The 25,077-nt window shown below is 45.0% G+C and overlaps 1 protein-coding gene across 12 annotated transcripts in view; it reads left to right on the forward strand.

Moving 5' to 3' along the window:
- The window catches only part of KIF1A (kinesin family member 1A), a 120,392-nt gene that overhangs the window by 41,294 nt on the left and 54,021 nt on the right, over positions 1-25,077 (forward strand). For 4 of the 12 annotated variants that reach the window (XM_035133283.2, XM_060274623.1, XM_060274625.1 and 1 more), the window contains exons 11-24: positions 1,446-1,521; positions 1,937-2,015; positions 3,692-3,834; positions 5,199-5,225; positions 8,725-8,936; positions 9,407-9,486; positions 10,129-10,204; positions 18,160-18,239; positions 18,859-18,965; positions 20,016-20,096; positions 20,636-20,816; positions 21,208-21,280; positions 22,036-22,129; positions 24,684-24,832. In XM_035133283.2, the coding sequence (XP_034989174.1) occupies positions 1,446-1,521; positions 1,937-2,015; positions 3,692-3,834; positions 5,199-5,225; positions 8,725-8,936; positions 9,407-9,486; positions 10,129-10,204; positions 18,160-18,239; positions 18,859-18,965; positions 20,016-20,096; positions 20,636-20,816; positions 21,208-21,280; positions 22,036-22,129; positions 24,684-24,832 (1,458 nt within the window). The remainder of the gene's footprint in view (positions 1-1,445; positions 1,522-1,936; positions 2,016-3,691; positions 3,835-5,198; positions 5,226-8,724; positions 8,937-9,406; positions 9,487-10,128; positions 10,205-18,159; positions 18,240-18,858; positions 18,966-20,015; positions 20,097-20,635; positions 20,817-21,207; positions 21,281-22,035; positions 22,130-24,683; positions 24,833-25,077) is intronic. The other 8 variants (XM_035133287.2, XM_060274627.1, XM_060274630.1 and 5 more) reach the window with 2 other exon arrangements.

The raw sequence follows: 25,077 nt of genomic DNA on the forward strand, positions 1-25,077 counted from the left end.
GCAGGAGCTTCCTGCAGCCAATCAGAAGCCGCACATTGGAAGTCGAAAGTTTCAGAAGTTGAAAGTACGGACTTCCGGAATGGATTCTGTTCGACTTCTGAGGTATGACTGTAATGGGATTTACTTCCAAACAAGAGAGGAAAAGTCTATGTGAGCACATCACAGACTTGACATGCTATGTCTTTCTTAGCATTTCTATCCCCTCCTTTGTCTACCTGGCACACACATACTTGTCTTCCCTCCATGCATGGGTGTAGTCAAGGGGGGAAGGGGGGCGGTTGCCCCCCACCAAGTAAAACAATAGAAATACTTAATTAACTGGCCAATCATGTCAGTTCTGCCCTCCTAACAAAAATCCTGGATACTCCGTGTAACCTTTTAAAAAGCCAACCATATTTTTTTCTGGTGAGCTGCAGCTGGTGCAGCTAAGGGGCTCTTGTGCAGAGAGCAGGGGTGGTGTTAGCAAGAGAGGCATAGGTGTTTTCCCATGTGTTCCATGGTGCCTGCCTGAAGTTCTCAGCTTTGTTTCTCCTGGTAGTTGAAACCTTAAATAATCAAAATGACCGAGAAGAGACAGATCCAAGGGCGTACCCACCACGGGGCAAGTTAGGGCAGCTGCCCTACTCTAGAAGCAGGGCTGGTGGGCAGAGGCGGAGCACAGCCCGGCGTAGTGCGAGTTCGCCATTCCCGCCGCGCCGCGCCGCACCCTCCCTCCAGCTCCCCGGCGCGCCCTCTGGCAAGGCCAAGCGCGGCGGGGAACCAGAGAGCGCGGCGCGGCGGGCGCGAACGCTGAACTCGCGCTCCGCTGGGCTGGGCTCCGCCTCCGCCCACCAGCCCTGCTTCTAGGGAGGGGCGGAGGCGCGGAGGAGGCAGGCACAAGCTCGCGCTCCCCGTGCGCCTCTGGAGCTTCGTGCCGGGCGCGGGAGCCTGGGGCCGCCTCCTTGAAAGCGCTGGGAGGCGCAGAGGAGGCAGGCACAAGCTCACGCTCCCTGCGCCTCTGGAGCTTCGTGCTGGGCGTGGGATCCTGGGGCCGCCTCCTTGAAACAGCTTGGAGGCGCGGAGGAGGCAGCCACAAGCTTGCGCTTCCCGCACGCCTCTGGAGCTTCGTGCCGGGAGCGGGAGCCTGGGGCCGCCTCCTCGGAAGAACTGGGAGGCGCAGGCCACGTAGCCCTGCCCACATTCCCACTGTGGCCCCTCCCCTCCCGCCCCTTGCCCCCCCCTAATTTTGATCCTGGGTACGCCCCTGGACAGATCCAGCCCATTGTTATGCCCCGCCCCAGAAAATGACCTAGATCGTAACATACTTGCCATGGATTCAGTGGGGCTTGCTTTTGATTCAAAGAACAGGGGTGTACATATGCTTAATGTTCTGTATTCCTTGGATTGGCAAACACTTTCAGAATCAGAAGTGTATGTTTAATTGTTGTATTCTGTCCTCCCTGTAGAATAAGAAGAAGAAAAAAACAGACTTTATTCCATACCGGGATTCTGTACTTACCTGGCTGCTCCGAGAAAATCTAGGTACTTTATTCTCATGACTTATCTTAGATCTATCCTTAATCTCAGATTTATTGGCAGTGGCCCTGCAGGTTGTTTATTGTATGACTCCTTCTATTGGAGGGGTGGGTAACACTCCAATAAGCAGCACTGTTGCCAGAAATCTCATTGCATCAATATGTTCAAGCATGGATAGCATTGCTATTACCCAATTTTTCTCCAACTCGAACAATGTTTGGATGACTGATGAGGCTATCATGGTGCTTGGGGCAGTTTTACGGTTTGCTCATACCTTGTGGGCACAATGATATGGTGAACATGAGAGTGAAATAATGGATATACAGGAAGAGTGTTAGAAAGGAAGGGAGCCAAAGGAGAGGTGTGGTATCTAACTTTATACTTGTACCAGCCACTGTTTTTCTGTGAATTTCCTGGGCAGGTGGTAACTCTCGGACTGCTATGGTTGCTGCTCTCAGTCCAGCTGACATCAACTATGATGAGACTCTCAGCACCTTAAGGTAGGTCCCATGCAAGTCTTCTCATACTCTGAATGGGGCCAAGGGGTAAAAGATTTCCCTTTTGAAATTAGACTATGTTGCTTGTATGAGACTACTCTCAAGATGTTCCAGTTGGAAAACATGTTTGGATACTGAGTAAACAGGAACTTTTTTTTCCAGTGGGGTTGAAGTAAAAAAATAAATAAATTAAAAAAGAGGAAAATCTGAATCCTTTAAGTCTGGAAATGCAAGTTTGCATATAATGTTCATATCACAACAGTTTCAAGTTGTTTATGCAGAAAAGCACTGAGTGTATAGTATTAACTTACTGCCACTTTGATCACTTTTATAACCCACAGTAGTTTCACAATAGCAGTAGTGGTGAATGTGCCCTTTTGGAGCCTGGAAAAGCATGCTGATATGCCCTGATACGTTGATCAGATACATCAAGCAGGAAAAAAATTCACATGGCGAAAAAAACAGCCTGATTTAATTGTAGGAGCTATGCAAATAATGTTGAATGAAGGAATACACATGTGTATTCTCCTCCCAACACCCTATCTATCCCCAGCATTAATAACATCCTCACAGTTCCTTGCTAATAGTGTAGTAGAGCTCCTTCCTATGGAAGGCACTGAATATGCTTTGCTGTTAACTAATGTTGTTGCCACAGGAACAGTCTGAGGTTCCACCACTTCTTTGTCCATATCGTTGTCCTCCAGGGATTTCACTGTGCTATTGTTATCAGTTTGACTCTGCATAAGAGGGAAGAAACATCCCTGTTCACTTGTGAGGAACCCCTCTCGATTCAGACTGCCAGACTAAAATGCTTTATTGTCTGAGGAGGCCAGATCCTCAGGCTGCAACAACTGAAACCAATCCCACAAGGTGTAATTCGATGGTGCTCCAGGGACCTCCAATGGAGCCAGACCAATTGTGGCATCAACCTCAGCATGGATCCGAGTGATTCTGCCCTCAAAGTAGTTCACAAATCTCTCACAGCAGACTAGTGACTGCTCTGTTTTCAGCGATACAACCTAGGTCTGGGCCATCTGGTTCACCACTCTAAAGAGCTCTGCTGGTGATTCACTGAGAGTGCAGTAGAGGCCGGGAGAGTCCCAGTATGCTCCCCTGTCCAGAGCCCTACAGAATCTCTCTACTATACTAGTGGTGTAATCACATTTTGTATTTCCTGGTAGAAGTAGTAATATTGGCAGTTTTCAGTTCTTACCTCTAATATTTCATTTGCATTGGTATTTTATCTTATTTTATTATACACCATTTTTTGTAACTTTGGGTTATGATTCAGTTTACAAATCTGCAAATAAAATCAACAAGTGGCATGGCCCTGAATGTTTTTTTTCAGCTTGGGGGCTTGTGTGTGTGTAGTGATGGAGTCAGGTGGGCAGGTAGGTAGATGGGAGGGGTGTGGGGTTGGAGGCTCACCAGGGTGATGTGAGAAGGAATTGATCTCTCTGTGTCCTTGGTTACCAAAACTGAGTGTGGAACGAGGTCTTGTATAACTCAGAATTGGACTGGAATTAACTGAGCTATTTTCTGAGTTTGGGAGGGAAAATAGCTGGGTTTTCTGCGACTGAATGAGGAAGCTCACCTCAGTGTGCTTCTGTAGAAGCCACACAGTATGGCATTGTCAGCAGCCCTCCCTAGTTTAACCAGACTGAATCTTGCTCCTACAGGTATGCTGACCGAGCTAAGCAGATCAGATGCAACGCTGTCATCAATGAGGATCCTAACAACAAACTGATCAGAGAACTGAAGGATGAAGTGGCTCGTCTGAGAGACCTGCTGTACGCCCAGGGCCTGGGAGACATCATTGACAGTATGTTACATTTCTATGCATTGGACTGGGACTGGCATTTATCTCCACCTTGAATAGAACAAGATCCACCCTCTTTGTGGTTTCCCTTTCTGCTTGATAGCCCTCCTGCCAAGTGACAATAAGAAGGTATAAGAGTCAGGTCACATGTTATAGCCACCATGTAGAAGCTAAGTCATTGCATGCAATGGCTGTGTCAGGTGTGCACCAGCTCACCACTACAGGTTATTTTTATCACTTCACTACAAACTGTTGAACGAAATATGTGCTCTCAGATGGTGACAATTGCTCAATCTAAGTATGAAGCTACTGCAAATGAATAGCTTGTTGTCACACCTGCCAGATGGATGTAATATGGAAAATGACCCCAAGGCAGCTCTGTTCCTGGGACTCGCTCATCTTTTCCTTCCCCATTGTTTCCTCCTGATTGCCTAAAAGTATTTTCCGTCTTTGCACACCTGGTTTCAGGCACATCCCTCTGCACGACCCATAGCTTTTTACAGGCCCAATCATAGGATCATTGCTTTCTTTCTGGGGGTACGCAGGGGTACGCATGCCCCTAAACATTTTGTGAATCTAAGTTTGGCCTCATTGAGGGGCAGTATTTCAATATGAGTAGGAAAATGAGAGTACCCCTAAACATTTCTTTTAGAGAAAAAAACCACTGCATAGGATCATAGCAGTATTTCAGTTCCTCTGCTGTCTGACTTGGAGAATTGTGTCACCACATTATATTGCTGTGGGAGCTTCCTATGAGTGAATGAGGGAGAAATTGTCTGACGTGAAGGATATGCATCTCAGGGCCTTTCCTGCCAATAATATAAATTGAGCAATAAAAAAGTTCAGTTGATGCAGGGGATCCAAATGTCTTTCTCACAGATGGCACTTTTGTTGTGAGATGTAGGGATTTTGGTTTCTTTATCCCACAGCAATCAATCAAACAGCAGTATTTTAATGCTAGGAAGATGCAATCTACCACCTACAGCGAGTAAGTGCTGCAGAGAAGGTGGGCTTATAAGTTTCATGTGTCTTTTATTGGATGGTGACTGTGTCATTGCTGAAAACCACCATTTTGTTAGCATTTTAGTTTCATTTTCCCCACCCCTATATTTGCTTGGATGTTGTGTGCTCCTGAAAAGGTGATCACACATCTTCCCACTTAACTAGTTTGACAGAAGACTATCCCCTTGCAGTCAGTCTGACTGCTATCCTGCACTATGGAAATACATGGCATACTGTACAAAAGAGCAAATTCCAGGTTTCTGGTAATGTGGAAAGGCCCTCAGGTGTTGTTTCTTTATACCTATGAGATAAACCTACTCTTGTTTTCTTTGTCTTCCCCCGCACCCTTCTCCTATCTCTCTTAGCCAATCCTGTTCCAGGAGGACCTAAATGTGTGTATTCCCCATTGCTGATATTTTGTGTGCTTCTCTGCTTCTGACAGGCTCAGTCATAGCTAAGGAACATAAGTACAGCATGAGAAAGGAGACAATTCCCCAAGTACAGTTCTGCAAGGCTATTGTGAACATGGTCGTCTTCATAGCTCCCCAACCTGATATTGATACAGTCTCCTGTAGGGAGAAGGGGGAAAAAAAAGAAGCATCAGCGATAATCCAATCACTGTGTTAAACATAACTTGGATGGGCACCCACTGCTTTCAACAGCACCAATGAGAGATTGCTGTGCTGAGTCCTGCACTCTAATTATAACCTTGTTCCATAGAAATGGTCTTTCCTCCCATGAAGAGGTCCAGGTGTGAGACTGCTCCTCACGATTGGAGAATAATCTATCTCAAACCCTGTAATCCTGTAATGAGATCTTTTCTGTGCTTGACTGACACATGCCACCCATAGACAAAATAAGCTTCACAATCTATACCTCCTCCAGGCCATTTTGCCCTGCGTCCTTAGTTGGAGGTCCAGCAGCTCTTCATCATACCTTGACTTTGTCTTTCACAATCTTATTATCCAGGAAACTTTGCCTACTAAAATCTTCTGGGCAGTCTATGCTCTTGAGGTTTCCTTTCTCTATGCTGTAACTGTGTTTCCTGCTGCTTTTTCTGCTGCTTCTGCTTCTGCTTCTGCTGAGACTGGGTCCAATGGATATGTTCTGGGGTGGGGGGAGAGGGAAGGAGGAAGGAAACTAAGGAATCTGCACCAGGCTACAGGTGGCACAGTTGTTACTGCTGATCCTATCTGGCCCTCCTGCTGATTGTATGGTTGTACCTGTTAGGAATGCTGCTGGAATAGTTAATCGGCTGAAGGATGTGACAGAATGAACTGGCTTTTGCTGGCATGTTAAAAGGCGCTGCAGTCTGTGCCTTGTTTGTGAGCAGTGCAGCCTACACTCTGATCTAAAACACCCATTTAAAGCACAGGCAGGCGAACCAAATTTTCTAGGGCTTAGATGTTTTCCGAAATCACCCAGTGTCCATGCATTAAAACCCAACCGGGCCTGCCCCCCCCCCCGGATTGCACAGGTTCTGCCTTCCCTCCGTCCATCTGCTGAACAAAGCCCAATACATCTATTTATATTATTAAACATATTAAACATATGATTTATTGAACCAGAAATCCAACCCAAATCAGAGTTGTCACCTGATTACACATGGCTTTCTAATGTTGTTACTAATTTAACAATTATGCTGAGTTACCAGCCTGTTTGCCAATGCCCTTTTCTAAAACAGAGCCTTGGGAAATAGTGCATCAATATTTACTCTGCTCTTTACTCAAGAGCCATAGTCTTGGCTCTCCATACTCAAAGAGAATTTGTAAGGGTGAGGGATGGGGGAAGCAGACAAAGTTTTGTAATGGTGTGAGAGTGATGCCTGGTTGCCAGGCTGTGTTGGCCAGTCAGCAGTGGCAGAGCATGTCCCACCGGTGCCCAGGGCTGGTGGGCGCACACCAGAGAGAGAGTCCCGCGCCATGGAGGCGGGGCATGCCACCGGAGCAACTGCGTCCTCCTCACCGGAGGGACGAAGCAACTCCGTGTGTCAATCCCGCATTGCTTTTGCAGGCAGTGCAGGACCTGCAGGGTGCCCGAGCCGCAGCGTCCCTTCTGGATGCCCTCGCAGCCCTGGATCATTCCAGTATCTTCGATGCTTGGAGGTGCGGCCAGCTTGCAGCCTTGGATCCCAGCATTGGAGAGGGGTAGCGTCGCCTCTCCGATGCTCGGCGCTGAGCTTGCAGGACGCCTGAGCTGTTTCACCCTTCCCAGGTGCCCTCCAGGCTCCAGCTAGAGGGCCTCTGAGAAAGAGGCAACAGGCAAGCACCCACCCTCACTCCTTTTGTGATCAGTGCAGGGCTCGCCTGAGCTGTTGCCTTCTCCTTTGGCTTCATCCTGCTGGAGGGTGTCTGAGAAGGACGCAACAGCTCGTGACCGGCAGGAAGGCGCCCCCCCAAACCGCGCCTGGGGCGACAGCACCCCCCCCATGCTGTGCCTCTGCTAGCTAGGCCTCTGATAATTTAGCTGCAGAGGAGAGGACAACTGTATTGCAAGGCCAGAGCGTTATCCATTGCTGCAAAAAGGTTTACCAGGACAGACTGAGAGAGTGTTCCTGGTTATTGTTGTTTATAATGTTTAGGGAAGCAGAAAATGAGATTTACATCATGTAAAACTCTCAGGATCTTCTCCTGGTTTTCATGCATCTCAGGTCTGTTTGACTTTTTGGCATTACAAAGATGCATGACCTGGACTCTTTCAGTTTCGTATTCTTTTTTAAAATGCAGTGAAAAGGTAAAGGTCACTCATTAAGGTCACTAATTTCAGAGTCTCCGACTATGCACAGCTTTTGTCCTAATCTTAGATGATGCAAAAAAAAAAAAAAAAAAAAAACCTGAAACAGCAGCCATCTTATCCTGATCTACATGAATGAAAAAGAAATACCTTGGGAATTCCCAATAGCTAACTTCCTACTTTCCCTTTTTTCTTTGAGCTTTGACTGAAATGGCTGATACTGATACTGAGCTTTCCCTTTTTTCTTTGAGCTTTGACTGAAATGGCTGATACTTAATGGCTATCTTGATCCATATAGGGAAGATGGTGTGTATATGGTTCTGCTTTTTCAAGCAACACTTCCATCCTGACCTTCACAAACAGATGGGAAGTTGAACACTTGGTTCTAAATTCAAGGTCTTGGGCTCATTAATATTATGCTAACCCTAACTTTTAAAACACTAAACTTTTGCTGGAAACATTTTTTTTTTGGACATGAACCTCATAAAACTAATGTGTTGTTAACATGCAATACTCTTGGATATAAAAAACGCTGATACTAATATTACCTGGTTCAACAGTGTTTGAATTTTCCTGTTAGACTCACAAAGTTTATTTATTCTATGCTCTTCATTTTGGGGCCTTTTCTGGTTTTTATCAATATTAATGATGCAACAGATGTGGAATGACAGGAAGCTTTGGAGCATTTGACATCACCTTTATCTGAGAGCAGATGTCTATATTACATATCTAGAACATGTTTTGCAGGGGTGGGGATCCCATGACCTTCCAGATGTTGTTAAACTCCAGATCCCATCAGTCCTGAAATCTTCTTCTGCATGGCCTTAATGGACATGTTATCCAGGAATTTTTCTATCCCCTGCCTATGATGCTAGAGGAGAAGGGGTCTACAGTGGTTGTAGACAAGATCTTCAGTAAGCTGTCCATTTCCCCCAAGGCACAGGCATGAGCAAAATGAGACTTAAGAGAAGTTGATATTAGGGTCCTGCCCTGGCACCTATACCCACATTATTGTCTGTGTATCTCTTCGTTGAATTTCTACCTTTCTCCTCATTGCATCATGTTGCTATTTCCCAACTGCATTTCTTTTCTCTATCTTTTCCTTCCTTCTTGTCTTTGTGTCTTTCCCTCTTCTTTCTCCCCTCCTGAACCCCTTAGACATGTCCGACTTTCAGAACAATAATGATAATCGTAGAGTGGCAGATATGAGTCAACGCCATGACAATCTCTCCACAGTGACCAATGCCTTGGTAGGAATGAGCCCGTCCTCCTCACTCTCAGCCTTGTCCAGCCGAGCTGCTTCTGTCTCCAGTCTCCACGAACGCATCATGTTTGCTCCAGGTAGTGAAGAAGCCATTGAGAGACTGAAGGTAAGAGCCAAGATCATGCATGCCATATTTGTAGTACAGAGATATTGATGGTGGGAAACTTGGTAGAAAGAGATCATAGCAGAGACAATAATTGTTAGTCTCCAGTGTTGCCTTTAAATATTATAACCTTGTTCAGATAATGTTGGAAAGAATCTGAAGCCACCTGTTAGCTATGATCAGGTCAAACGTGAATGTGCACTGTGCATATTCCAGTAGTGGAATAAAGTTGTTCTGATTGTTGCATCCTGGACAGGGGATCTGAAGCCCTCCAGAAGTTGTTGGACTCCAGCTCCCATCAACCCCAGCTAGCATGGCCATTGATTGGGGATGATGGGAGTTTTAGTTCAGCAAAACTGGAGGGCCACAGATTTACCATCCCTGTCCTAGAGAAAGGTTGATAAGCTCTGCATAATGCATTGCAGGCAATATATTCCCAGTTCAATGTTTTATGTTCAACTTTCCCATTGCAGGAAACTGAGAAGATCATTGCTGAGCTGAATGAAACATGGGAAGAAAAGTTGCGCAGGACAGAAGCAATTCGTATGGAGAGGTAGGAGTCAAGCTATCAATCTGGTGTGGTTTATTCATATAAAAAGTTCACAGCTAAGTCTATGTGGTTTGACATTTTGTTTCACCACAGTATGGCCTCAGTATAACAGAGAAACACTCCAAGTATTGGCAGGGAGCCACATGTTAAAGTCATCACAAGGAGCAATTGCCACATGGAGGCTGTTTCAGCTCATAGACTCCCCATTTATGATGACTAGAGATCCTGAGAAGCTGAGAATTGTTGGACCAGGAAGAACCATTTCATACGTTACTTTTGAAAAATGCATATTGCATGTTGGAGTGCAAGAAATCTCTCCCCGACCCATCAAGTTCAGCAGAAAGCCAAGTGAAGAGGGCTCATCTTTCATTTCATCACATTTCCTCTAAAAGCATGGCTCTTTCTGTGCCTCAGAGCCTGCTGTCAACACTTATCTTTGCTACTTTCCCACTCCCTGCTGCTTATCCTTCCCCAGCATCAATACTTCCCCAAGACCAGCATTTTAATGATTTACGGCTGTTACCATCAATTTTGTTTAGAGAGCATGGTGCAGTCTCTTTCTGAATGCTTCTTCACCTCTTACTACAAGATCCAGGCCTTGGCAGAGTTGTTTAAATTCTAGTTGCATCCTTTGGTGTTTTCCAGGGAAGCTTTGCTTGCAGAAATGGGAGTGGCTATGAGAGAAGATGGTGGTACACTGGGAGTGTTTTCACCTAAAAAGGTAGGATTCTTTTTCTGCCTCTTTCACTGTGCTCAATTGCATGTATATATTTGCTAACGGTGAAAAATATATATCAATTAAATATACAGTGGTACCTCTACTTACGAATAACTCTACTTACGAATGGAGCTCCGTCCACCATCTTAGATGCGGTTTAGATAGGATTTTTTCTACTTACGAATTTTTAGATAGGGTTGCTTCTACTTACGAATTTTCTCTCTCAATGCATTCCTATGGGATTCGACTTACAATTTTTTTTCGAATTACGGATGTGCGTTCGGAACGCATTAAATTCGTAAGTAGAGGTACCACTGTAGAGACAAAACTCCACCTTAGACTCTGGTGATGCATTGAAGTTTTCATTAGTATTTTGATGAAATAAATGTTTTGCCCCCTTTCTGAATGGTCTGCTGCTGTTGCTGCTGCTGCTGCTGCACAATTAGTACTCATCTAGCAATAGCCCATATTAAATTTCTGTTAGAAGATCCAGCAGTAGCTTGTTTCTGTTTCCATTGGGCTGCTTGAAAGAAACAGAATTAGGCCTGTCCTACTGAGTAGTTACGCTTGGGGGCACTCCCTTTATGATTCATAAGGACATAGGAAGAGATCCATCTACTCTAGCATCCCTTTTCCCACAGTGGCCAGCAAGATGGCACAAGGAAGCTCACAAGGAGAGCATGAGAGATATTCAGCAACCTGTAGTCAGTGGCATCTTTCCTCCAAACATGAGGGTCTCATTTAGCCTTCATGGTTAATAGTCATTGATACACCCATCTTCCATGCATGTGTCTAATCCCCACTAACAGCCCACTAACAGTCCCCTCTAGTTGCTGGAGGACCAAGAACTCTATGAATGCATGTTCTCTCTTCATTCATTGATATTTTAAATCAAAGTCTCTTGCTATTAAAACACATAGATATGTTAAAGGTGTTTTCCTTCAGTACAGTGAACACGAAAAGAGGACTGTTTGATAGCAGTTTCCCCACCCAACAGCATAGGGAGGCAAGGTCATAGAATCATAGAGTTGGAAGAGACCACAAGGGCCATCCAGTTCAACCCCCTGCCAAGCACGAAACACCATCAAAGCATTCTTGACATATGCCTGTCAAGCCTCTGCTTAAAGACCTCCAAACAAGGAGACTCCACCATACTCCTTGGTAGCAAATTCCACTGCCGAACAGCTCTTACTGTCAGGAAGTTCTTCCTAATGTTTAGGTGGAATCTTCTTTCTTGTAGTTTGAATCCATTGCTCCGTGTCGGCTTCTCTGGAGTAGCAGAAAACAACCTTTTCCCCTCCTCTGAGAGAAGATGGTGGAACTAGTGGTGTTTGTACAATCCAATAACCTAACTGCCTAGAACTAGTCTTCTTACATCTATTAGTTATGCTCAGGCAGAGCCAAAAGAAGCCTTGCCCTGATTCTAATACAGTTTATCAACCCCTGTTCTCCTGGGTTTGTGTGAAATTATTACGGGTCCAATAGTACAACATATTTCAGAAGGTAGCAAGGAGTGGGGAACTCAACATGAATGTTAGTTCCTTAGGTCTTCAGTTCATTTCTCAAAATTTATATATGATTTACTAGAACAGTTTATAGTAGAACACTTTGATTCATATTTTTGTGATAATGATTTCTTTTGACATATTACACATTTGAATTCTTTCTTTTCTTTCCTCCTTTGTCACGTAGCCACCCCCAGTTAAACCCCAGGATGTTTTCCTGGAGAGTGTAGGGGTGTTTTCCCCCAAGAAGGTTGGTCTTGTTAAGGGGTTGTGTTGGAGTGATCTGTGTGATTCCTTTTCGGAAAATTGGTTTGTACTGTCTGGTGCCAAGAAAACATTCTGAATTCTGTGCACGGTAACTAGAAGTAGTTCAGGGAGAAGAAAGGCACAGCAACATTCAGCATGTTTTCTCTGAATTATATAATTGAAATCATTACAGAGGGTGATGTAATAAGCTTGTTTGTTCACCCATGACTCTATATTCTGCCCCATGTCACAAGCAAAGTGTGTTACGTTACATGGTGCCTAATTCAGTAGTGGAGAGAGCTCTGCATCATACTGCCTCCTCTCTGGAGAGAGGCCTCAGGTGTTGATTGCTTAGAGGCAGGAGAACAGAGCTCAGCCGTGGCGGTTGCATCTGTGTGCCTGATCCTGTAACTGCTCATAGTTATAAGCAGGACTGTCAATCAACTGATTGTAATCATTTCACTGCCTTACTTCTGACTGATTGATCAGTGTTTAAAGTGCATAGGTACAGCTTTTCAGTGAAGATGATAATTTCATAGTGAGAGCAGTTGTTGAAACTTGGGGTTCATCCACACTTCCATTTGCCCATCTGCTCCCCCCACCAGGTTTTCTGGGTTTGAAGCAGTGGGGGCAAAGGCAAAATTGCTGGGACCTGTGCCTAGAAAGCACAGGACTAGTGGAAAACTGCTTGGACATATGTTTGCTATTTGTGGGATTCCAATCCTTGCATGAGTAAATGGTATCTGGTCCACTTTGCATGGTGTTCAGATTGCTGTGATAGTTGCAATGCTAATATCTTTCCAAGAAGGGATTCCATGACGGCAATGGTAGTAATGTTCTTTAAGTCATTTGATCTAACATAATGTTGACCTGTTGAACCCCCAAAATGAAGACCTTGCACATGGCAGAGTGAGAACTTTAAAATGAAAATGTGCAATGTGCTTCTTTTCTGAACACTTGGTAATGTGAGCTTGTTGTTTCAGTAGTATGAATCACATTTTTATTAATAATTTTTATATCACTTTGTATTATGTGGGGAAATGCTTGATAAAATGGCTCATTGTTATTTCTATTTTGGAGAGGAGACATAGAAATGGCAGGAAATAAACTTCTTAAAACAAGTAGCCATATGTTTGAAGGCAGGGCAGGAGGAGATGTTGTGCAATTGCTGCTCCTTACTCTGCAAGAAGATCTGATACAAGAATCTCAAGCAGAAGTGAAAAAGCCTTAGAGAGCATACCCTTAATTTCTTCAATGAAAATAGGGACGTCTCATTCCATTATGATAATTTTACTATTTATACCCCACACATCTTACTGGGTTGCCCCAGCCACTCTGCGCAGCTTCTAACACATATAAAAACATAATAAAACATTAAGCATTTTTTTTTTAAAAAAACCTTCCCTATACAGGAAGGTTGCTCAGATGGCTCAGGGGTCGGATAACTCCATATCCTCTAATATTTCTCCAATGAAAATAGGGACATCGTAAGGAAAAGCGGGTGGTGCTGTGGGTTAAACCACAGAGCCTAGGGCTTGCCGATCAGGTCGGTGCTTTGAATCCCCATGACGGGGTGAGTTCCCGTTGCTCGGTCCCAGCTCCTGCCAACCTAGCAGTTCGAAAGCACGTCAAAGTGCAAGTAGATAAATAGGTACTGCTCCAACCGGGAAGGTAAACGGCGTTTCCGTGTGCTGCTCTGGTTTGCCAGAAGTGGCTTTGTCATGCTGGCCACATGACCTGGAAGCTATACGCCAGCTCCCTCGGCCAATAACGCGAGATGAGCACTGCAACCCCAGAGTCGGTCACGACTGGACCTAAAGGTCAGGGTTCCCTTTACCTTTAAGGAAAAGCGGGACATTCTGGGATTGAATCAGAAACTGGGACAGCTTCTCTGGAAAATAGGGACACTTGGAGGGTCTGAGAGAGGTGGACTTCTGGCCTTTGCAAATATGAGAAGTGCCAATGTTTTTTGTGACTGCATACATGTTATGTACTGAGCTGAATCCTAGAACAATAGGATTCAGAATCAGCAGTCTGATTGGTCAGCAGGAGCTACCCAATCCAACTCCAGGTGGAAGTGAATCCGCAACCTGATTGGCCTGCAGGAGTAGCCAATCAGGCGGCTGGTAGAAGTGAATCTGCAACCTGATTGGCCTGTAGGAGCAGCCAATCAGGCTGCAGGCAGAAGTCAATCCACAACCTGATTGGCCCACAGTTGTAGCCCTGAAGTAGCCAATCACGCAAGGCCCATTGTGTAAATAATGTATATAAGCAGATGGTTTGGGGAAAAGAGCCATTCTTCTCTTCTTCTCCTTGATGACTATGAGCTGAATAAAGAGCATGAAATTCACTCTCGACTCCGAGTATATTTCAATACATAACATTTTTGGTATGTGAATGCGTGTTGAAGTTTGAGGCCTTGAGTAACTAAGGTGGGACTTGCAGTTTGGTTATAGATTGATGTTAATTGCATTATTTTGCAGGGATTAGTGAGTGAGTTCTGCTTTTTGCATATTCTTTTTTTTTTTTTTTTTTAATAATTATTTTTATTAAAGATTTTCTTAGGTTACAAAGGTAGTGCAATGTCTCGTTTTTTTTTTTTCATGCATCATTTTTACACATCAATTTTTAACTTGTTGAGACATTATGAGGAAGGGGGGAAAGGGGGGGAAAGAGGTAGGTGGGATGGGGAGTTGGGTGTGGTGGATTGCCGATGTTTCTGTTTTTCTTGATATGTGTAGGGGTTCGGCGTCAGCGTCGTTTGTGCAGGTTCTCTGTTGTTTGTTCGTGCTTCTTTGTTGGTGAGAGAGGTCAGGATGTGTCTTAGAATGTGGTTGTTTGTTTATGGTTGGCTGTGATGATCCTTAATTTCTTGCGTGAGTGGGGAGGGAGGGTGTTTTGATCAAGTTAGCCATATTGATTTGTATGCTGACGGTAAGTGTTTGTCATTGTCCTGTTGGGTTGTATAAGTGATGAAGGGGAACCATACTGGGGTGAAGGTGTCTTCTTCTGTTTGTCCCCGTGTCAGTTTCAGCTTACTGGTCAGTTTTTCTAGCAGGGCTGTTTCCCATACAACTTGGTACCATTGGTCCAAGCCCACTCCCGATAAGTCCCTCCAGTGCCTGGCTATGATGCTTCTGGTTGCTGACAACAGATGGATTATAAGTTCTTTATGATTTGCGTGAGCGTTGTTATCTTGAAAGATATTTAGTAAAACCAATTCTGGGGTAATTTCTAGCACTTGCTTAGTTATGTTACAAATTTCTTGCATGGATATCTTCCAGAATGATTGAATTTTAGGGCACTCCCACCACATGTGGAGGTACGTGCCTGTGGAAGTGCATCCTCTCCAACATTTTGATGAGATTCCTGATCGTATTAGTGATAATTTTCGTGGAGTCAGGTACCATCTGTGAGTTAGTTTCAATGAGAGTTCTTTTCTTTTCATTGATATAGATTTGAAAGGGGGTTTCGACCACATTTTAGTCCATTGGGTAGGGTTGATTTCATATCCTATGTCATCCTCCCATTGTCGTTTTATCTTGTCCAGGGGATCTATGGGATTCTGAATCAGTATCTTGTAAATTGCAGATACCATCCCTTTTCCGTGTCCTTTTGGCAATTGGAGGAGGCTTTCGAAAGCTGTCAGGGGTCTAGTTGCTGCTGGTTTTACAGTTGGATTGTTCAGAAAGGCATGTAGTTGATGTTGTGCTAACCAGGACATTGGGATGTCTTCTAGTTTGTCCTGTATTTCTTGTGGTGACAAAGGTTTGTTGTCTTTATAAAAGTCTATTAAGCGATGTAAACCTTTGGTTTGCCAGGTCTTCATCTGGAGGTTTTGTGCTGCATGATGGAACAAGGGATGGTAAGCCAGGGGAATTAATGGGGATGGGGATGGAGATAGTTTACTAGTTTCTGCTTTCCATGCTTTGAACATGGTTTGTGTGTATCTGTTGAGTGTTGTGGGAATCTTCCTTAATTTGTTTGGGAGAAATGGATATGCTGTGGTGCAGATATTTTCAATTGAGTCCCTCTCCAGATGTACCCATTGTTTTGTCTCGTCTTGTAGTATATATGGGATTATATGGCGTATTTGGTTGGCGTTGTAGTATGTTTCTATGTTGGGGATTCCCCATCCTCCTACTGAGGTGGGGAGGTGAAGGTATTTGGTGCCAATCCTTGGTTTTTTATGTGAGAAAATAAAAGAATGTAATTTTCCCTGCCATTTGCGAAGTTGGGTTGGGGGGATCCAGATTGGGAGGGTTTGGAATAAGTATGTCAGTTTTGGGAGGGTGACCATTTTGACGATGGCTATTCTGTCTGAAAGAGTGAAACTCATACTGTCCCATTTCTTTAGGTCTTTGTTTATTTGTCGCCACATGGGCTTGTAATTATGGAGGTATAATTTATTGAGGTTCTTGGTTATTTGTACCCCTAGATATCTGAATTTGGTATGACAAAGTTTTATTTTGGTGATATTAGTAAGTTCTTTTTGGATATGGGGAGGGGTGTTGAAGCACATGGCTTCTGATTTTCCAAAGTTTACCTGTAGGCCCGACACCATTGCAAATGTGTTGAGTTCTCTGATTAGGGAGGTTGCTGTATTTAATGGGTCTGATGTTGTGACCATCAGGTCATCTGCAAAGAGCCCTAATTTATAATTTTTGCCTTTTATTTCCACTCCCTTGATGTCTGTGGCTGCTCGGATTCGGATTGCTAGGGGCTCCAAGGCTAGGATGAATAGGAATGGAGACAGCGGGCATCCTTGTTTTGTGCCTCTTTGAATTGCTATGGTGTTTGAGTCCATATTATTAATTCTGCATTTTGCTGAGGCTTGGGAATATATTTGTTTGAGGATTTGTAGGAAGTTGGGGCCAAATTTCATGTTAGTTAGTACTGCTAATAAGTATTTCCACTCCAAGCAATCAAAAGCTTTGAGGATATCTAGGGACATAATTGTCAGTGGAAGTTTAGTTGCCTTACTGTGGTTGATTAAGTTTAGTAGTTTCCTGATGGGGTCTGTAATATTGCGACCAGGGACGAAGCCAGTCTGGTCTGGGACTATTAAATTGCCTAGAAAGATTTTTAAACGATTGGCCAATATTGATGTGAATATCTTGTAATCCTGATTTATTAATGAAATTGGGCGGTAAGATTCTACTGCTTTTTGCATATTCAGGACAGAAAATGGGTGTAGCAGAGCTTTCCTTTATCTTATAAACTTTATAAATAAAGTATGTGAGGAAAATGGAAGGTGCAACTTGAATTGAGTTACTGAGAATTAAAAATATGGCTAAGTTTTCATGGGAGGTATGTGTGTGAGTGTGTATAAAGGGTGTATGGATCTGGCCCCTGCCGCTGCTGGGACATAGCTCCCAACAACTTTCCATGCACCCCTCAGCCTGAAAAAGGTTCTACGTTGTGACTGGAGGAGTCCCCATATGTCAACCACTGGATCATACTGATGAAGTGAATCTTAGGATGTAGACTGTAGTCCATGAACACTTAAGCCATACTATATGTGTTAAGTCTTTAAGGTGCCACAAGCGGACCCGCCAACTGTCACATTTTAAGTGGGACATTCCAGATCACAGAAGTCAAACCCGGCTTCTGTTTCTATCCTAGAATGTCCTGGGTTTTTTTTTTGGTCTGGCACTCTGGCATGAATGCCGGACCAAAAGACACTCACTCTGGCTATCATCAGCAGAGTAGCACCAAAGCGGCTTCTGGTTCATCACTCTGGTGTGACTCTGTTGACGATCGCAGGAGTGCCGGATGAGAGTTGGGTGGGAGGGTGAGTGGGAAGGGTGGGGGCAAGGGTGAGCAGCACAGACTAGCAGTGAGTGGTTGGGAAGGGCGAGCAGTGGGGGTGGGGCATGGGGGTGGGGTGGGGTGGCAAGCCAAGACAGCCTGGACGGGCCCTACCCTGCACCCGCTAAACTAGCCTGTTTCCCTCAAATTTTGGTGGCAGGCACTGTCTATCAATGTCTGTTCTGGTAAGATTCATCAGCCCCCCACACATATGTGGAATATGGGTGGGGAGTGGGATTTACCTTCCTCGGGCAGCAAAACGTCTTGGGCTATCAATGCTGTGGCACATTTAGGTCACTCTTAAAAAGGGCAGACTTGTCAGAAGAGCAAGGCTAGGCCTTGGTCTGTGAAAGAAAAGGGTGTTAATCTCTCTCCCCCGCTCTACCTCTCTCTTAGACACCACATCTGGTCAACCTAAATGAAGACCCACTCATGTCCGAGTGCCTTCTGTATTACATTAAAGATGGAATAACCAGGTAATAAAGACAGTAACAATTACAACTTTGCCAGGATTAACAGAGAAGGTGGACATTGATGTGATTTTCACCAGCAGCTTTACATTCAAATGTCAACTGAATGCAAATACTGCCTAATTTGCTTTCAGTGGAATGTGTATTTGAACCTACATTTGGTAAAGGACTTGTGCTTAAGTACCTTTTTGTGCAACTAGATCTGGACTGGGGCCTGAGTCATTGCCTAGAGAACATTTCAGAGCTGTAACAACTCTACAAAAACGGCCCTGCTCCTTATGGATATGGAGCAAAAGTGAGATCCCCAACAGGCCCTCATCTGTTGGTCTTAGTGGACACAGTAGTTCATAAGAGAGAAGGTGCTCACTAAGATAGACTTAGCCTAGCCTGCTTAAGGCTTTCTATATAACCTGCATCTTGAATTGTGACTAGAAGCAAACCAATAGCTACTGCAGCTAAACAAGACTTGGGGTGTGTGTGATGCTTTCTGCAAAGGTGTTCTTCTAGCTTTCCTGTCCATTGGGACCCTAATAGGGTTGGTCCAAGGAGCTCTGTTATTAATCAGAAAGCACCTAAAATGCTTTGCCATTTTGGAAACTTCAGCAACTGTGTTTTGCTCCAACAGGGTTGGTCGAATAGATGCTGAGAGGAGGCAGGACATTGTCCTCAGCGGTCACTTCATCAAAGAAGAGCACTGCATATTCCGCAGTGACACTAAGGCTGGCAGTGAAGGTATCCCCATACAGAGAGCCTCACGATTCTTGGGCTTCCTTTTCTACCTAGTTAAAACTGAGCTTCTCTAAGTCATTTGTCTCCATTGCTGCCAATGGTTCTGTGGAATACCACTTTCTTCCTTACCTGCCTTTCAAAATGGAGCACTTTGGAAAGTAGCCACATTGGGAAGTGCTGTCTCTTTGCTTCTCGGTTGTATCAGCTCAGTTTGACCTCTGCAGGCTTTTAGCAATTATCACAACAGTCCTACCACAAGACTGAATTTCTCTGATAAAACACATTCTAGTTTTTTCATATATGTTGTCCTTGTTTGCTACAGAGCAACAATGGGCACCTGTGGCTCTCCAGACATTGTTGGACTACAACTCACATAATACGGTAATTGATTGGCCATGGTGATTGAGGCTGATGGAAGTTGGAGTCCAAAATCTTCTGGCCAGTCACAGGTTCCCCTTCCCAGCATTAGAGGACACTGTCCCATTGAGTGTTAAAATAACCCCTAGTCCAGCCTGCACCTGTATATGTAATGGGGGAATGAGCATAATATTATCCTTTGCCTCAAGCAGCAAATATTTTGGTCCAACCCTATCCCTATAGCTCCTTTGGGGCCTCTGGGCCATATCTTGATGTGTTATTATGAACAGATACCTTCAAGTCTAAAGTATCATATCTAACATAATTGGTATTTTTGGAATGAAGGCATTGCCTTGCTTTCTGTATGTTGCTGCCCATCAAGGTTTAATGCAGAGGTTTTGGTTCCCCTCTCAGCAAGCTTATTGATTGTATTTGTAACAGGCAGCCCTGTTTAGGGAAGCTTTTATTGTTTGATTTCTGTATTTTAATGTTTTGTTGGAAGCCGCCCAGAGTGGCTGGGGGAACCCGGCCAGATGGGCGGGGTATAAATAATAAATTATTATTATTATTATTATTATTATTATTATTATTATTATTATTGTAAGAAGATTGTGGGGGAGGTTGTTCTCTGTAATTCTCACACATTGTTTTATTCCCTGTCCTCTCCCAATTCCCTTTGTGCGTTTTCCATAGCAGTGGTGACTCTAGAACCTTGTGAAGGAGCAGACACCTATGTCAATGGAAAGAAAGTAACAGAGCCCAGCATCTTAAGATCAGGTAGGTTCATTCTCCAGTAGAAAGGAATCAGGAATAGGAGAAAAGCGTTGTAAGAGACTCCATGAAAATCAGGTAGCTCTCTACCATGGAGGGATAGACTTGTGGAATCATAGAATCACAGAATTGTAGAGTTGGAAGGGACCCTGAACGTCATCTAGTCCAACCCCCTGCAATACAGGAATCTCAATTAGAGATGACAGGTGGCCATCCAAACACTGGTTAAAAATCTCCAATGAAGCAGAGTCCACTACCTTCTGAATGAGTCCATTCCACTTTCAAACAGCTCTTATGGTTGGAAAGTTCTCCCTGATAAAATAATGCTTGTGGAAATAATTTTCTGAAAGAGGGCCTCTTTGTCCCGAATGGACTGGTGTTTGAGCATGGTTTGTATTGAAGTCAGTAGGGACAAGTGAGTTGTATATGAGATGGGACAGAAGTTCCGCAGTTGGACATAATTTCATCAGCTTAGCAATGCGTTGTTTACTGGAATCCCATCCTATTTCAACCCCTCTAGTAAATATGCTCCCCTCTCTGCACAGGAAATCGCATAATCATGGGAAAGAGCCATGTATTTCGATTTAACCATCCTGAGCAGGCACGCCAAGAGCGGGAGCGAACTCCTTGTGCAGAGACCCCAGTTGAACCAGTGGACTGGGCTTTTGCCCAAAGAGAACTGTTGGAGAAACAAGGCATTGACATGAAGCAGGAGATGGAACAGAGGTGAGTGGAAGCAAGCAGGAGATGGAACAGAGGCGAGTGGAAGGAAGAATGCAGAAGAGCTCATTGACAGGGTTGCATAATTCACAGGGTGGTAGCTCAGTAACAGAGTATATGCATTGCATGCAGAGAATGCAGAGAAGGTCCCAGAATCAATGCCCACCATCTCCAGTTAGCAGGTGATACGATAGGCCTCTGCCAGAGAATCCTGAAGTCAGAGGAGACAATACTGGACTAGCTGGCAATGGTCTAAGTCAGTATAAGGCAACTTCACACATACACACATGAGAGGGGGCAGGGGTTTGATATGGAGAAGGTAACATGGCAGTGGAATAGGAAATCTCTGCGATTTTCAGTACTGCTTTGACATTCTGTCATTCCTTTTTCTCTGTAGGCTTCAGGAACTGGAAGATCAGTACCGGAAGGAAAGAGAAGAAGCTAATTACCTTCTGGAGCAGCAAAGACTTGTAAGTAATAAACAGGTTTCTTTTTTGCACATGTTACGAGAGCAGTATAAAGCAGACAAGTTGCACTGTAATTGGTTGGGGAGACAATCATTTCCAAGATGTGACACTATATAGCACAGGGCAGACTTTAGGTTTGCAGGATCTACTGTGTGTATGCATTTTAGTAGTGTCCTGAGAAGCAGTAACTGGAGCTAAGTGCAAAAAATGTTTACTTAAATTAAAGAATTCTGAGTTCAGGAATTTGTTTTGAGTACTAGAGAGAATTGAGCTCACAGTTTTCACACATACACCCATTCCTGTCTGTATCCCCCCCCCATTTCTACAGTATAATTTAGAGGGGGGGTATCATTTTGTTGTTTCCATTATCAAACAGTTGGGAGTCAGACATCCCTGCTTTATCTACATGAAATCTATCTGCCCACCCCTGCGCTATACCACCTAAATTGCATGACTAGGATTTGCATCTCTCAGCAAGCCAAATCACATTTGTAAAAGGTCAAGAACTCCACATAATAGTCCCCATCTAATGTCCCACATAGTTTAATATTATGAATAATCTATGTAGGTATAGTTTCTTATAATTCTGTGTCTCAGGAAATTTCACAATCCACTAAACTGAAATGGTGATCACTAAGGAAATGGAAAGTATTGATCAGGGAATGGAATAATTTCTTGGTTTTACCTGGACTCAGCACATAAAATCAAAACTCAGCAGGCAATAGGATTATTAACTGCTCATCTGTTTGCCCTTTTAGGATTATGAGAGTAAACTGGAAGCTTTACAGAAGCAGATGGACTCAAGGTATTATCCTGAGGCTAATGAGGAAGAGGAGGAACCTGAGGATGAAGGTAATAATTCATTGAAAGGAAAGAACTATTAAACCTATCATTCAGTGAGTTGCATTCAGCTACTTACATCCTATATAATAATGTCCAAGATGTCCCTGCGTCCAAGCTGTCCCGTGTGTCCCTGGGGTACTGCGCATGTGCCCCAGGGATACAGGGATTGGACAGCAGAGACTGCGCGCGCGCACTCTCCCCCCCCCTCTGCCTCCTCCAACCGCCGCTCCCGCCGGACACTGCCTCACTGCAGGGCACGTCAGGGAAGCGAGGGTGGAGGCCGGCGAAGGCCTCCTCACAACCCTCCCTGGCCCGTGAGAGGAGCGGCGGTTGGAGGTGGGGGGGGAGAGAGTGCACGCGTCCTTCCTGTCGGCGGCTGGGGGAGAGGAAGGAAGGAGGAGAAAGCGCTCCTCCGTTCCTGTCCCCCTGCCGCCGACAGCAAGGACAGGTCCCAGGGTTCGGAGAAGCGCTGCGCAAGCGCTTCTCCGAACCCTGGGAGGTCTCCTTGCTGTCGGCGGCTGCGGGAGAGGAACGGAGGAGGAGAAAGCAGCGCTTTCTCCTCCTCCGTTCCTGTCCCCCTGCCGCCGACAGCAATGACAGGTCCCAGGGTTCGGAGAAGCGCTGCGCAAGCGCTTCTCCGAACCCTGGGAGGTCTCCTTGCTGTCGGCGGCTGCGGGAGAGGAACGGAGGAGGAGAAAGCAGCGCTTTCTCCTCCTCCGTTCCTGTCCCCCTGCCGCCGACAGCAAGGACAGGTCCCAGGGTTCGGAGAAGCGCTGCGCAAGCGCTTCTCCGAACCCTGGGAGGTCTCCTTGCTGTCGGCGGCTGCGGGAGAGGAACGGAGGAGGAGAAAGCAGCGCTTTCTCCTCCTCCGTTCCTGTCCCCCTGCCGCCGACAGCAATGACAGGTCCCAGGGTTCGGAGAAGCGCTGCGCAAGCGCTTCTCCGAACCCTGGGAGGTCTCCTTGCTGTCGGCGGCTGCGGGAGAGGAACGGAGGAGGAGAAAGCAGCGCTTTCTCCTCCTCCGTTCCTGTCCCCCTGCCGCCAACAGCAATGACAGGTCCCAGGGTTCGGAGAAGCGCTGCGCAAGCGCTTCTCCGAACCCCAGAATTTTCTAGAGCCCGTTATTGAACGGGCTGAAATACACTAGTTCTAATATAAAGTGCAAACAAGCTATTGTTATTTTGATCTGCTCACTCACTACATGGAAGTAATAAATTGAAAAGGATTAGGCAGTGCTTTTTTTCAGGGGGTTCTCAAGGGTACAAAGTACCAGCACCTCCTCTTCTTGTTAAAAAATGTGGCACTTGCTGTAACAACTGGCACCTGTTTTTTTTTAAGGAAAAAAGCACTGGGATTAGGTCCCTATTCCCATACATAGAAGCCTGATTATGTGGCATATACATTCCAGATAAACTGTTTATACTGAGTCAGGCCTTTGGCTCATCGAGCTGAATAATGCCTACAGTACACTGATTAGAAGTGGCTGTCCAGGACAGGGGTCTGCTACAGTCTGGCTGTACCCAGTTCCAATAACTAAATAAATATAAATACTGCATTGTTTAGTGGACTGCTCTGTTAGGATTGCTGTTTTGTCATATTGTTGAATGATTGTGATTGCATAATGTAACAAGCTGTGTTTGTAAAAAAAAAAAATGTGCTTGTTCAGAAAGAAGCAAGTTTAGTCAGAGTAGAGCCAGGAAATCAAATATGAGCAAGAGCGGTCTTCCCCAACCCAGTGCTCTCCAGGTGATTTGGCACCAAATTCAGCCAACCTGGTGCTCTAGTAGAAGTGCAATGGGGTTTCCCCCCCTCTCCTCTCCCCATTTCCCCCTTCCTCTAAAATCCACTCTGGATGGCTAGCAGAATCCCAGAATAGTGTACAGGGGAAGGAGAGGGGAGATGGTTCCATCAGCGCAATGTTGAATTCCACCCTCCAAGTAGTCCCATCAGCCTCAGACTGCACAGCCAGTAGTCAGAGATGATGGGAGTTGTAGTCCAAAACATATGTAGGGTACAGTGCTAGCTGCCCCAGAACTAGAGGTTCAGGTAGGTGTGAAAATAAATGGCAATTGGGCTCATGCAAACAAGCTGAGCAACCACATTGCAATAATGTCTTCTTGTTTCCTTTGGCACCTTTTTGGGGGGGGGGGCTGCTGGGAAGTTAACTAGCTAGGGGATGTGGTTTACTGAAACCAGTCCTTAGAGTATATTTTTTCAAGCTCGGCACGCTAGAATGTATCCCAAGGTATTAAAAGAGTATGGGAGATCTGTCTGAATGCCATTGCACCCAGGATTCTGTTCTGCCCACCTGCCGGTAGACCAGGCTTCCTCAAACTCAGCCCTCCAGATGTTTTTGGCCTACAACTCCCATGATCCCTAGCTAGCAGGACCACTGGTCGGGGATGATGGGAATTGTAGTCTCAAAACCTCTGGAGGGTCGAGTTTGAGGAAGCCTGCAGTAGACATTTTGTTTGAGGAGAAGGTAATGTGAGCTATAATCAACGGGTGTCAGCAAGGACTTGCTCTTTGAAGAGAGTGACCATGTGGAGTGTTTATCTCACCAGTACAATGGACAGAGCGAGAGTTTGAGCAGGCGCTCTGGGCCTTCAGGAAGTGGAAATGGTACCAGTTTACATCTCTTCGGGACCAGCTGTGGGGCAATGCCATTTTCTTGAAGGAGGCCAATGCCATCAGTGTGGAGCTGAAGAAGAAGGTGAGCAGGTTCTGTCATTGTAACAAATGGTGACTGGCATTGTCTATTCCACGTTCTGTTACTGTTTCTTCAGATGAAATAGTATTCCAGATGGAACTGGGCACATACAACTGTACCCTCAACACCCTGCACATCTACCACTGGAGGAAATAGCATCACCCTGCCCAATGGTGTGTCTGGCCCTGATTAATTGGTCATTAGCCATGACAGCTATATTGAACTTCAGTGTACAAACTGATAATATC

This window comes from Zootoca vivipara, chromosome 5, assembly GCF_963506605.1.
Source record: "Zootoca vivipara chromosome 5, rZooViv1.1, whole genome shotgun sequence".
Taxonomy (NCBI): domain Eukaryota; kingdom Metazoa; phylum Chordata; class Lepidosauria; order Squamata; family Lacertidae; genus Zootoca; species Zootoca vivipara.